Source organism: Camelina sativa, chromosome 11 (genome assembly GCF_030686135.1).
Source record: "Camelina sativa cultivar CO46 ecotype springtype chromosome 11, ASM3068613v1".
Classification (NCBI taxonomy): Eukaryota; Viridiplantae; Streptophyta; class Magnoliopsida; order Brassicales; family Brassicaceae; genus Camelina; species Camelina sativa.
Window position 1 is genome coordinate 41,367,038 of NC_141890.1, and position 13,163 is coordinate 41,380,200.

The 13,163-nt window shown below is 38.3% G+C and overlaps 3 protein-coding genes and 1 long non-coding RNA gene across 5 annotated transcripts; 3 read left to right on the forward strand and 1 right to left on the reverse strand.

Moving 5' to 3' along the window:
• Positions 1-1,421: 1,421 nt before the first annotated feature.
• On the reverse strand, positions 1,422-5,712 carry LOC104725652 (conserved oligomeric Golgi complex subunit 7). The gene is made up of 10 exons (XM_010444339.3): positions 5,129-5,712; positions 4,760-4,849; positions 4,552-4,671; positions 4,368-4,469; positions 3,996-4,276; positions 3,704-3,849; positions 3,091-3,289; positions 2,296-2,968; positions 1,878-2,213; positions 1,422-1,793 (listed from the first exon to the last, which is right to left on the reverse strand). The coding sequence occupies exons 1-10, from the start codon at positions 5,411-5,413 to the stop codon at positions 1,515-1,517; spliced, it is 2,511 nt and encodes an 836-aa protein (XP_010442641.2). The 5' UTR covers positions 5,414-5,712; the 3' UTR covers positions 1,422-1,514.
• Positions 5,713-5,736: 24 nt separating this feature from the next.
• LOC104725653 (23.5 kDa heat shock protein, mitochondrial) lies at positions 5,737-6,670 on the forward strand. Its single transcript, XM_010444340.2, has 2 exons — positions 5,737-6,024; positions 6,164-6,670. Exons 1-2 carry the CDS (start codon positions 5,829-5,831, stop codon positions 6,598-6,600), a joined length of 633 nt encoding a protein of 210 aa, XP_010442642.1. The 5' UTR covers positions 5,737-5,828; the 3' UTR covers positions 6,601-6,670.
• A 386-nt stretch (positions 6,671-7,056) lies between these two features.
• LOC104725655 (E3 ubiquitin protein ligase RIN3) lies at positions 7,057-11,825 on the forward strand. 2 transcript variants are annotated; one of them, XM_010444342.2, is made up of 13 exons: positions 7,057-7,214; positions 7,504-7,828; positions 8,260-8,343; positions 8,635-8,721; positions 8,817-8,938; positions 9,227-9,323; positions 9,430-9,535; positions 9,661-9,818; positions 9,930-10,067; positions 10,146-10,213; positions 10,302-10,520; positions 10,752-11,118; positions 11,317-11,825. In XM_010444342.2, exons 2-13 carry the CDS (start codon positions 7,592-7,594, stop codon positions 11,374-11,376), a joined length of 1,743 nt encoding a protein of 580 aa, XP_010442644.1. In that variant the 5' UTR covers positions 7,057-7,214; positions 7,504-7,591; the 3' UTR covers positions 11,377-11,825. The 2 variants fall into 2 exon arrangements, with proteins under 2 accessions (XP_010442644.1, XP_010442646.1); XM_010444344.3 differs by lacking the exon at positions 8,260-8,343.
• Positions 11,826-11,998: 173 nt separating this feature from the next.
• LOC147935249 (uncharacterized) lies at positions 11,999-12,449 on the forward strand. Its single transcript, XR_015571692.1, has 2 exons — positions 11,999-12,137; positions 12,258-12,449. It is a non-coding gene; the product is annotated as an uncharacterized LOC147935249 (long non-coding RNA).
• Positions 12,450-13,163: the final 714 nt, after the last annotated feature.

A 13,163-nucleotide genomic window follows, 5' to 3' on the forward strand; every position in this document is an offset into this window, starting at 1 on the left:
TGATTCATATTTAATCTTTTGTTTTGTACTACTACTTTCTTGGTTATGTCACAACTATTGTAAAACTTATTTTAAGATTTAGTAATGTCTGGTTTTTCTTTCCCTTGATGTGTATATTTGTTCTTTCGTAACAGAGTAAAACATCCATAACAAAGATAAAACTAGTAAAATTGGTAAAACTGGTAAAATTGGTAAAACTGAATTGAACATCCATAAAATGATTTTAAAGATAACATAAGAATGTATTTACTAGTAAACATCAAAAGTAATGTTTAAATGTTTACTAAGAATGAATTTTTTAAAAATATATGAATTTTGGGTTGTCATGTAAAAACCTATATAAGTGTTTCCTTATACTTTTAAGGTCATTTTGTAAATAATAATCAAATTAGGATGACAAAGTTATAGAATTGTAGGTTTTAAACATATGAATGCATAAAAAGCTCATAATTATATTTTAATAGACATTAATCAACTGTAAAACTAACAAATATAATCTTAAGAATGGGTAAAACTAATTAAATGAAAAAACCTCAAAATAAAACTATTTGCAATTTTGGTAAACTGTTATACTTGGTATAACTATGTGTGATGTGTGAACACTACAATCCATATAACATTCGCTTAGATTGTTTAGCTTTGTTATTTTATAATATTATCTTACCAAAGAAGAGATCCATAATTTAATGTATTTCCTTTTTTATATTATAATACAATATTTTGAGAATATTACTTGCATTCTTGACGTGAAAGACTCAAAAATAGTATCGTATTGTTTTAATTTGGTCGAGAGCTGTGAGAGAGATTTTAGGAACCTTAATGATTGCATACAATTGTTTGATTTTGTTTAAGGAAATGGTTTTAATTAAAATCTGTTTCTTTGGGTAAGAATTAATTAAAAATCTGTTTAAATATATATATATATACATATATATATATATAATATAATTTGTTGATTTTAAAAACAACATTTATTTTGTATATAGATGGTAGAAAGTTTTTAGTAACTATATTGATTGTGTTTTTTAACTTTTTTTAAAGAAGAGGATAGAGATAATTTAGGAAGTATTTTGATAATGTCGATTTTGGAGATTTAATTTAGAAATTTTTTTGTTTAAAAGATTTCCCATAAACTGATTATGGATTTTTTTTGTAAATATGTAGAGATCAATTTTGTAAATAAAATTTAATATAAGCAAAATTAAAAGGGTAAAACCCAAAATGTACTTAAAAAAATGTATATATAGATAAAACTATTTTCTAAACAATACTAGAAAACACGAAAACGTAACCATGAATATTTCAGCGGTGAATTCTGAGTATTCTACTAGACACCAACTACTCTGAACATAGATCTACAAGTGGCTCTTGAATCTTGGTCTAGTGGTTTTTGATGCAATTAAGAAAGCATTTACTACAAATTTTGAAACTTGTCTTTTTATATTGCATCAAAAGTTCACCAACAATACAATATGACAATGGACAAAACCGATTTGTTAGCAAAGTCTCGTAGGCTAATCGAAACTGATACGACGCATCTTACAAACAAGATTAGCTGTATGGAAATCGAGTTCACTACCAGCTTCTGATTTCATCACATCTTTGAGCTCATCTCTCGGTGTAGCCAAACACGTCTGGAAAGTTGCAAGAACTGGCGGAACTGGCATGGACAGAGCCGAAAGCACATTGCTCAAGTACTCTATATCTACAGAGAGCTGTTGTGCTCCGCGGTCTGAAATGTATTGGATTCCTCTCAGTTGGTCCATGTACAGTGCGGTTGCGCCTTCTGCTACCTGTTTTTTTTTTAAAAAAAAATTAGTGGTTAAGGTCTTAGCTTATTGCAATCTGAGTTTGACTAACGCTTAAATTAGACTTACCTTGAACATCCACTCCGTTGCAAAGAATTGGGCATCCTCGTTGTTTGAGTCACCATTGGTTGAGATTCCTTCAGCTAGAGGCTCAAGCTGCTGAGGCAAAGTAAGAAGATATTCTCCTACACTTGTAACATAAGACTGAGGGTATGAGCTGAAGTTTGGTAGAGAAAATGCAGTTTGTTCCTCGACAGAAGACCAGATTGGTAGACGAGATACTTCCCCCAGGCGTTGCCTGACTTTTGATATAAGGACATCATACACAAGTTCGTTGACTGTGTCGGCAAATGCAGCAACTCTCTGAGATGCCAAAGGCAGGGCGTGGAACCGTGGATCTTTAGACTGCAACAAATCAAGGGAATAAGGAAACAAAAGGATAGTTAATTCAGAAACTTTGTAAATCAAGACTACAGCTTTTCGGTACCTGCTCCAACAGGTTTAACAGTTTGTGAGCCTTCTCCGGAACATCAACCAACCGAATAGCTGCCACATCCAGGGAAGCTCGTCCAGCCATAGACAAATCTCCAGCAGTTTGTTCACTTTTCAAATGTGATAGGTTTTGATCCAAATTTGTGCCATATAATGAAATAGACAAGCTGGAGTTTAATCTAGCTAGAGTGGCTCTCAAAGAGGCTTCAAAGACAGAAGACCTGCTCGTGAGACAATCAGCAACAGTAAGAATTTGTAATGCTCCCTGGACAATGGACCATTCCTCATTTGAAGTCAAATCCATCTTGCGAGAGCTCTCCCTTTTCTCTGCACTTGCCTCTTTCTTTGAGCCAACTCCATCACCTGTACCATCCACTCCACACACAACTCTCAAAGATTTGAGTGTTTCTTGAAGCATTGAGATATATTGCAACATTATGTCATCTAACGCAAGTATCAGCTCGTCTGCCTCTGAGCCGCCAGTGAAGCCGATACACCTTTCAACCGCAGCTTCAAGAAGAACAACAACTTGGGGAATAGACTCTTCCATCCTACGTACTGTTTCGCTGAGTTCGATTCCTTGAGCCCCAACACCACGAGTAACAGCTCCTCTAAGATCCACCACTGCAATTTCAGAGGATAGAATAGCACGTTCCATCTTCCCATATCTAAAGAATGATAAACTCTTATGTCACAAACAGCCTTTAAGAGCCATATACCCAAAATAAGTTTCATCAATAAAATGAGAAAATCTCTAAATCCTAGAGAAGCACACAACTTGAAAACTTACTTTTGCTTAAACGATTCAAAGGGTGAGTAAACGGCCTTCAGCGTATCTATTAAGACCCTAAGTTCAGATTCGGCAAACAGGTGCTGTATATTTCTTGCAAAGGAACCAGTTACGTTGTGCAGCTCAATCAGAGCCTCAAGATGTTTAGTCTGAATATTAATACCCTTGGGCAAGTCTCCAGATAATAGATCCATCACACCTGTTCAAGTTAAACATCAGAACTGTCAGCATTTTCCTAAATACACAAAATACAAATATAAACCAAATTAAAATAATAGTCAATTGTCTGAAAAAATTTCAGTCACTAAATGAAAAAAAAATGTTACAAATAAGTATTTTTAAATAAAAGTTCAGATTTCCTGCAACTCTCTTGAATATCGACATATTCATAACATTTGCCACTATGCACGAAAATTACAGACTAACAAGAACAGCCAAAAACTTTAGCTCATGTAAAGGCAGGAGAAACTGACACTCTTAGATCTATCTATTAAAGCACGAGGATGGTACAGTAGAACAACCAAAAAAGCAACGCAATCCCAATCCAGCTGGGTAAAAGGACTAGGCTAAGAAGGAAACCTAACAATCAAACTGTACTGACATCATATCTAACCTTTGGCAAGTGCTTTCGTTTCAGGAACAGCATCTCCTGTTGCAAGGTTAACACGAGAAACAAAACTAGCCCCCAGTACCCTCATGGTCTCAACCAACAGCTTTGGGACGAGAGTCATGTAGTCATCAGGGAAGGCAACCATACACCTGAACAATCATGAAAGCAAAAACGTACTACAGTGATTGATACTTAAGCTGCAATCACATGATTGGGTATAAAGGTCTGACATACTGTCACTGGAAGAGCCTGGTAAAAATATGCAGCTACTGGGAAAAAAAAGTAAACATTTTACCATTTCCACTCCTGCTCAAGATAAAGTAGCATTTCGTCGTAAAAGCTTGGCAGCCAACTGGCAAATGATGTCTGAGATGATGTCAATTGAAACTCATCACCGCTAGACAACCTTTGACTTTCACTTCTCTCATTGGCAAGCTTGTTGGTCCTTTGCTTTGTGTCAAAATCTTCCCAGAGTTGCTTAATTGGCTTTAGACGGACTTCTGAATATTGCAATTCCATAGACTTGAATCTCCCAATCCGGATTAGAATTCCTCGCAAATCTTGAACGACATCAACCTGCCAAATTTGGTGAAAGGCTTTTCAGAACAATAATAGCAACAAACCACAACCTAAATTAGTTAGGTTCTGCAGATATATGGGTTCAAACCTTGTGATATGTTAATGCATCGGTAAGACGTGGCTGCACCATTTTTTCCAGCCTGTCTTCCAAGACCTCTAGTTGCTTTCTAACATTAGCAAATTCTGCAACCTGTTGATCAAAATTGGAGTTAAGAGTGACGATGACAAAATACTTAAATCCATATAAAGTACTGAAGCTGATATTAAACTACCTCTCCAACGGCAGATAAACAATTTCTCATGCTGGCAAGAGTTTCTGCAGCACGAGGAAGATCGCCACTGTTAAAAACACTCTCAACCGTCGAGCTTAACTGAGTTAACCCATCAGCATCCTGTCCATATACCAGAAAGACGAAATTCAATTCCAGATCTACCCCAAGTGTCCACATGATGGATCAAAATATTACTCTGCATACTGACCTGTAGTGTTTTGTAGGCAGCCTCCATTCTCTGTTTGACACTATCCACTCTAGAAAGTGCAGCTATACACTCTGCTGAAGAACCCTCTGCCTGCAAGTACCAATATAGATAAGAACGCGTATTACCAAACTCCTTTGAGATAGAAACATAATAATACAGCCTAACGAACACCCAAAATCAACTACATTGTCCAACTCAAATGCACACAATTCTGACTGAATGCACCCAAAATCTAACTTGTGATCTAATTTAATGATCTAATCTAATTTTGCGAGAGGGGATCCAAACAGAAGCTCAGATTGAAATCTCCAAACGAAAGCAGAAGTTGTGCAGAATCAACGAATCCAAAGAATCAGCACAAATGCGTACCTTCTTGAGCTTCTGGAGGATTCCAGCAACAGAACCACGAAGAGACACGGCATCATCACGGAGACGCAACACGTCGCGTGTAGCGCGAGGAACACGAAGGAGAGCGCCTCCGCTCTGCTCTTCAAGTGAAGCTCCGATCTCCTCGGAGGCAATCTGAAGCTTCATTTCCAGATCCACAAGATGTTTCTCTAGCGAATCCTGCGGGTGACGCGCTTGGCACGACGAGTTAACCCAACGCTTCGCATCGAATTTCTCATCTGAGAATGGACCTAGATCCAACATCATCCTGATCGGAGATCACCACTCCGATTCCCTTTAAGACTCTTTTCAACTTCGAAGATCAATGTCGAAGAGATGAAGATCCTCTGATTTTCACAGAGGCACTGAAGTTGAAACTAAACCAAATCGATCTAAACCGACTTTAAATTTCGGTTTTCAATCGGTACTACAAATCTTCAATCTACACAAAACCGAACTTAGATAAATTCACAAATCTGGGCCCAGAAGTGATGGGCCGTTAAAGATAATTTACTTGGAGACCACGCACTTCTAGAACTATCCTTGAGCAAAACTCACCACTCTCCAGCACCTTCTTCTTCTCCTTCACTATATAAAACCTTTCTCTAGCAACTTTTTGTTCCGTTCAAAGAGTCAAAAAAATATCTAGAGCACTCGCTTATTCTTCTTCTAATCTGGAAAAATGGCGTCATCGTCTCTAGCTCTCAGGAGACTTCTCTCTTCCTCCGTCGTCCCTCGCTCCTTAAGAGCCGTTCGTCCGGCGGCAACTTCTTCTCGCCTATTCAACACCAACGCCGTCAGAAACTATGAAGACGGTGATGAAAGGAACCACCGCTCAAACCGACATGTTTCTCGTCGCGGCGGCGATTTCTTCTCAGGTAAATCGTCTCCTCCGTCCAATTTCGCTTTATAATTTCCCGATCTGGTACATGTTTCCGATTGATCCACGAATAGATCTAAGTTTCCTCGCGGAGATATTTGGTAATCTGAACATTTTGGTACGTTTGTTTCACGCAGACATGTTGGAGCCGTTTACTCCGACGAGAAGCTTGAGCCAGATGCTGAATTTCATGGACCAGGTGAGTGAATTCCCTTTGGCGTCAGCAGCTACGCGTGGAATGGGAGCTTCAGGAGTTAGACGTGGCTGGGACGTGAAGGAGAAAGACGACGCGTTGCATCTAAGGATCGATATGCCTGGACTGAGCAAAGAAGATGTGAAACTTGCTTTGGAACAGAACACTTTGGTGATCAAAGGAGAAGGTAAAACAGAGGAAGGGGACGGAGATGTTTCTGGAGATGATGGGCGGAGGTTTACGAGTAGGATTGGGTTGCCTGAGAAAGTTTACAAGACTGATGAGATTAAAGCGGAGATGAAGAATGGTGTGTTGAAAGTGATGATTCCTAAGATTAAAGAGGATGAGCGTAACAATGTTCGTCACATAAATGTTGACTAGAGTTTTTCTTGGTGAATCTAAAGCAAAATTACATTTCTTCAATGGACATCTTAAAAGCATTGCACTTTAATTGCTCCCTTATAATTCTAGACTTTGATGTATATCACTCAAACATGCCGAGCAACAGAGCCACGAACAACTATGACATTACATGATTTTATTAACTTCTAACAGGGTATAATAGATGATCCACCAAATTTTGAGGGTGCTAAATAGAGTCAAACAATTCAAATTGTTGAATCTCAGAATCTGCGTAAACTTTGTCAAACTAAATGATCAATCAAGTTCTTTTCATTCATAAAAGTGTTGTAAGATGATGTAACAATGATAAACTAACACTACTTTGGACAGCCGTGGGCCATTCTTTAGCGACCATAGCACACGGCGAGCCGTCGTCGTCATAAAATTTTAAGTAACTTTTTATTTATATACCGCGCGGTCTCAAAACTTTCCTTTACCTCTATTATTTTATTTTCGTATTTATTTCCTTTTATTTTAAAATAATATTTTTTTGCTCTTTTTAACATTTTTTTTTTCCTACTCCATCGAGAAAGAGGACGCAATTGCCGGTTCTGAAGAGAATTTTACAATCATCGACGAAGAGAATTTTACAGGTTTGATTGAAATCTCTTTCTGCAGACTCAATCATTGTCGTCTTGTTTGATTCTATCGGCCTCGATTTGTTCGTTGAATCATTTCATTCTCTCCCACCTCATCTCTCTCCTTTTTTTGTTAATTAATTCCCCAGTTCCTTCGATTTTTAGTAATTTTATGTTTATGTTTCTCAATTGCTCGATCTTGTGAACTTGGCGGATCATGTTTGTGAATTGTACTTGCTCTGGTTGACCTTCTCGGAGCCGACGTTATAATTGTCCTGCTTACATAAGCTTCATGTTGATGCAGGGGAGTAAGGGGACTTCATGCTAATTTTGATTTAAATGAGAATTCTGCGGGTTAAGTCTGAGTGAGAAGGTGCTGTAATTAGTTTCTAATGGGGATAAGATATCTGCACATATCTGTGGCAACAACAGCTTTGAGCTTTGTGGGTTTACAAGTGTGGAGTGAGTTGTCTCTTGATAGACATAGAGCTGATGGTTTGATCACCAAGAACGTTTCTTTAGGAGATTCTGATGATGCCCTTGAGCTTCTTCTGGGTTCTCACATTACTATTTCCTTGCTGACAAGTTTTGTGCTCAATGTCTACATTCTTCTTGTTCTTTATCTCAAGGTATAACTGGTTCCGAGGTTTAATATTAAGTTATTTTCGTTGATTTGCTTTCTATAAAGTCTAATCAGTGTGGCCTTCCCACAAATTAGTGAGTTTTAACTTTGGTCTTACGTTAGTTAGATGTCTCAAGTGCTTTCTTTGAATGTGCGTGTGTATGTGTCTTTTCTTGGAATGGAATTCAGTCTATAGCTCTTAGTTTGGTTTATTAGAAACAGCATGAAAAATGTTAGTTTTCACCTGCGAGTTTTGGTGTGTGAAGCAAGTAAATCTGACGCGAAGGAGTTAAGACTCTAGTTTTTTCGCTAGTTATGAAACGAAATATATCTAGTAGTTGGAGCTCCATACTTGGAGGGTAACAATAGACTAGCTTTTTCTGGGAATGTCTTTCAACCATTTTGTGAGGATCTAATAGCTTTTTAAATTCCCTGCAGACTTTGTTTTTCGGGGATCTATATGCCATTGAAACTAAAAAGCTGGTGGAAAGACTTGCCAATTACATCATTTACAAGCTAGTGGTTTGTACTTTGATGAAAGACAGTATATTGCAACCCAAACCAATCCACATTTTTTTATCACTTACATAGTTATATTATATCTGGGATATTCTGTTGTCTCCTTTCGGGATATCTGAATTGTTGCAAAAAAGGACGTAGCCGAGATTCTACTTAAAATGACAAGCAGTAATGTAGAATAACAACTATTTCCACCACTTTATTTGATTGGCATGTTTATTCTGTTTGTTGTAACTTGCAGATGTTTGCCTTTGTTATGTTAATAACTAGAGTCCTCTTTATTCCTGGGTTTAGGGCACTTTTCTGCCGTTGGTGGTTCCACCAACTGTATTTCAGGGGGTCCTATGGACAATATGGTTGACTGTTCTATGTACTCTTAAGGTATGACATACTTTCGTGTGACTTTCGAAACTTATGATCAGAAAATGCTGAGTTGGATATTTTAGACACCTAACGAGTAGTGAAATGTTGTGTAGATGTTTCAAGCTTTGGCTAGAGATCGGCTTGAACGATTGAATGCATCTCCTTCTTCTACTCCTTGGACATACTTTCGTGTGTATTCAGCGCTGTTCATGGTTCTCTCTGCTGTTTTGTTCTGGTATATCCTAAACTTTGTGGCACCATGTGAAATTATCAGTTGCGGCTTTTTCATCCCATTTTTTTTCTTCCAAAATATGACTGTTCTGACGGCGCATATGCCAGGCACTATTATATTGAGCGGAGGAGATGTTGTGTCTAGAGTTCTCACGTTTATTAGACTGCAATTCAATTAGAAGAATAGTGATATCTTTGATTCATACACCAGACCTCTGGTGTATGAATATCTGTTCTAGTGATTGAAGACTGAGCTTGTTCTGCTCTGAATGATTTTTGTCCTATCTTGCAGGATAAGGCTTTCCCTTATGATATACAATAGAATTGGTTCATCTCTGTATTTGTTGTTACTTTTTGAGCCATGCAGTGTAGCTTTTGAGACCTTGCAGGTACTTGAGTAAGATTAGCTGTATTCATTGTTTATGTTGCCCTTCTTTGTAACCATGCCTGACGAAAATAGAGGTTTTATCAATCGCATAATGAATAATTTTTCAGGCATTGTTGATTCACGGGTTTCAACTCCTTGATATGTGGATTAACCACTTAGCAGTCAAGAATTCAGATTGCGAAAGATCAAAGTTTCTTGATTCTATGACAGCAGGTTTGTCTTGTTTTGGCGTATGATTGTACTTATGTCTTCTGTTAGACTGCACACATGTCTCTTGGATTATCCTTTGTGTATTTGATGTTTACATTACTGACTTTGACCTCTTACCCTTTAAATAGGCTCATTATTGGAATGGAAAGGCCTACTTAACCGGAATCTTGGTTTCTTTCTAGACATGGCTACCTTGGTAATGGCCCTTGGTCATTATTTTCACATCTGGTGGCTCCATGGAATGGCCTTTCATATGGTGGACGCAGTTTTGTTTCTCAACATACGTGTAAGTCCCTTGATCGACTTTCTTCGTAAAAAGTGCCATTCTACTGGTTGCTTCATATGCACAGATCTAACTATTGAGTTCTTTGTGTGTTTTCCCGTCTGATTTTGCCAGGCCCTGTTAAGTGCAATTTTGAAACGGATAAAAGGATACATTAAACTGCGAGTAGCTTTAGGTGCTCTTCATGCAGCTCTTCCTGATGCAACTTCGGAAGAGCTGCGGGCATATGATGACGAATGTGCTATATGTCGGGTATGCTTCTGCTAGGTAGTTATTAGCGTCGTTGCATTTTTCAGTAGCTAACCAGTCTTTGATTATTACGAATGATAGGAACCAATGGCTAAGGCTAAAAGACTTCACTGCAACCACCTTTTTCATCTTGGATGCTTGCGATCATGGTATGCTAGCTCTTTCAATGCTGCCAGCTTTGTGCTGTTACGATTCTGTGAGAGCTGTTAACCATAATGATATTTTGACCCCCGGCAGGTTGGATCAAGGTTTAAATGAGGTTTACTCTTGTCCTACATGTCGTAAGCCACTTTTTGTTGGTAGAACTGAAAATGAGGCGAATCCTAGCAGAGAAGAAGTCTTAAGAGATGAACAGTTAGCCCGTCAATTTGAGAGACAAAACAGTTCTGTGCATGCACGAACCACTGGGATGTTTCCAACCGAGACGCCAAATTCCACTGAAAGTGATCCTTGGAGGTTGGGTTCATTGTTTTCTTCATAAGTGCATTAAAGTAACAGTCTGTCCATAACAACATCATCCACTTCCTGTGATTTTGTCTGGCTAAAATACTATGCATTGTCTAATTATACTTGGTTCTTTTGATAGCAAGTAATCGTTGGTTTTTGAGAGAACCAAGCTTGTGTCCCTATGGGTTTTCTAACTAAAGATTGGCTTACTTAGAATCACCTTTTTCTCATGCCATATAGGAATTCAGGACTGGACTCAAGCTGGTTACAAACATGGTCAGATCAGGGTGTTGATGTCGCGGGTCCCTCTGCAGGCTCCAGATCCGTTGGACTGGGGCAGGTTCAAATGATGATGAGACATCTTGCATCTGTTGGGGAAGGTTATGCTCAGAATGCACTTGACGATGCTTCTTGGGGTCTCTGGCCAATGAATCCTTCGCAAGTATCGATTCCATCTTCAAATGTTCCTCCTGCTGGTGGTGGAAGAACAGGTGGTCTGCATCTGAGAACTGTCTCTCGTGCAGAAAATAACATGGCGAGTATACCAGCTATGTTTGAGACAGTGAGAGAAGTCCTGCCACATGTGCCTGATGAAATAATTTTCCAGGTATATATTAGATCCGCAGTCGGTATTTCTGCGTACTTTGATGAGCAAGCACTATTTCTGGCTGAATTAGTAGGTCATTTCTGCATCTTCACTTGTTTGCACAAGTGATTAATGCTACGACATGCCAAATTGTGTTAGTTGTAATATTGTTTTGACTTGATATTAATTGAAGCCTACTACGATTCAATTTTCTTGTAGGACCTGCAAAGAACAAATTCCGCTGCTGTCACAGTGAACAATCTTCTCCAGATGTCATGATGGTTTACCTAAAAGTAATGAGCACTCATATTTCGAGCTCAGGTTTTCCAGCACAAGATAAACGGATCGGGCAACATCCTTGTCTAGTTATCTTTCACTCTCCACCACACATTTAGAAGCGTTGTTCTTCTGTAAATAGGAGGCATTCTTGCAACAGACTTTGCAAGAGGAAGAGACTCTAGAGTAGCTTTTGTTCATTTGCTATTGTGTGATAAATAAAGCTCTGATATTTGCAGAGTCCTGGCGGTCATGAAATATTTTGTTGGAGGCTTCGTTCTCTGGAGATAGAAACCAGTCTATGTGAATGCACTTCTGGACTGATGCTACCTTCAATTGTATTAGAGCGTGTAATATTTTACAATAACAAATAGAAGTAAACTACAAAATGGATTGTTATAGATCCAATAGATTTTATGTGGTATAATCAATTGCTCAACTGTTTCCTTAAAGCTGGGTCCTCCTGTCTACACTACACTGGTTTGCTTAGGTTGAAGTTGCAGCCTTGCAGGTTTGATGGCTTCTTGGAACAGAAGAAAGACATTCTCAGGGAACATTCTTGGTCCAGATGTTGGGTTCTTGGTTCTTGAAGCACTTTTACTTTGAACTAACATGTGTTATTTGTTTTAGAAACAGGCAGGATTTGGGCAATTCAAGAGGACTTTTTGGAGACAAGATGTCTCGGGGATCGTGTCAAAGCTCAAAAAGTGGTGTTAACAGTCATCGTCAACCTCCAAATTCTCGAGGCAGACAAAAACATTAAGGTAATTAAAAACAATGCCTTCAAAAAGTGCTTTAAGTTTTTCACATATCATATAATAATGATACAGTTCGAAACTAGCTTGCATTTTCTTAATAGAATATTTACCTTGGTGGTCGGTAAGATTTGGGGATTGTTCTCAAATGAGATGGCATGGAGACATGAAGCAGTAAATCACTCGTTTTTCACCGAGGTTTAAATGTCCTTTTCCTTTTGTTGTTTCTTTCTCTCTTTTTTGACTCATCTCTGGCTTTTCCCATGAGCTTTTCCAGAACATTCATTTGGATTGATAAAAAAAATAAACACTTTTTTCAAATACTTAAGTGTGAACTTGCTCTTATTATATAGTGTCTACTACCTACCAATTGCTTTTAACGTTCCATAACCCTTATAGTCGTTAAGCTTTGTGAACTGTTTCTGTTGTGACCAATGAGCTCAATTGCCGCTTCAATCCTTCTTTTGTTTCTGCTCTTGCACCTTTCTGATTCTCGTCACCTCGACAATGTTCACATCACTGCCAAGGTTCTTTTTTGATCCACATTTCAATTTACCAGCTTGTAAAATACTTTCATGTTGTCCGTATTACCGGAGTCTGTCTTTGCACACCTTCTCATAACTAAAGGCTTCTTTTTTCTTTCTGTGGTTCAGGATCAAAATGTTGTCTCTGGTTTGACACCTAAAGAACCGGTAGAGGTTTCTCGGTTTGTGCCGCGTGCAGTGAAGCACCGCCGTCATCGGTCGCCGCTCTTATTCGCAGATTATCCGAAGCCGTCCACACGGCCTCCGCGTCATAACTGAAACCTCTCTCTTTTAGTTTACATCTTTAGAGTTTTTTTTGTATGTGAGAGAGTAAATAGGTCCTTGACAATTTTCTTATTATGTTTCTAAATATGGAACTTTGTTTTTTTTGTGGAGTATAATAGATTCATATGTTAACAAAAATCTACCTATTTTGAGTAAGTTTTCCGAAAAGAGATGCATCCATGACTGCTCTCAAACTATCTCGAATCTGACTATCTGGGCCTATTTA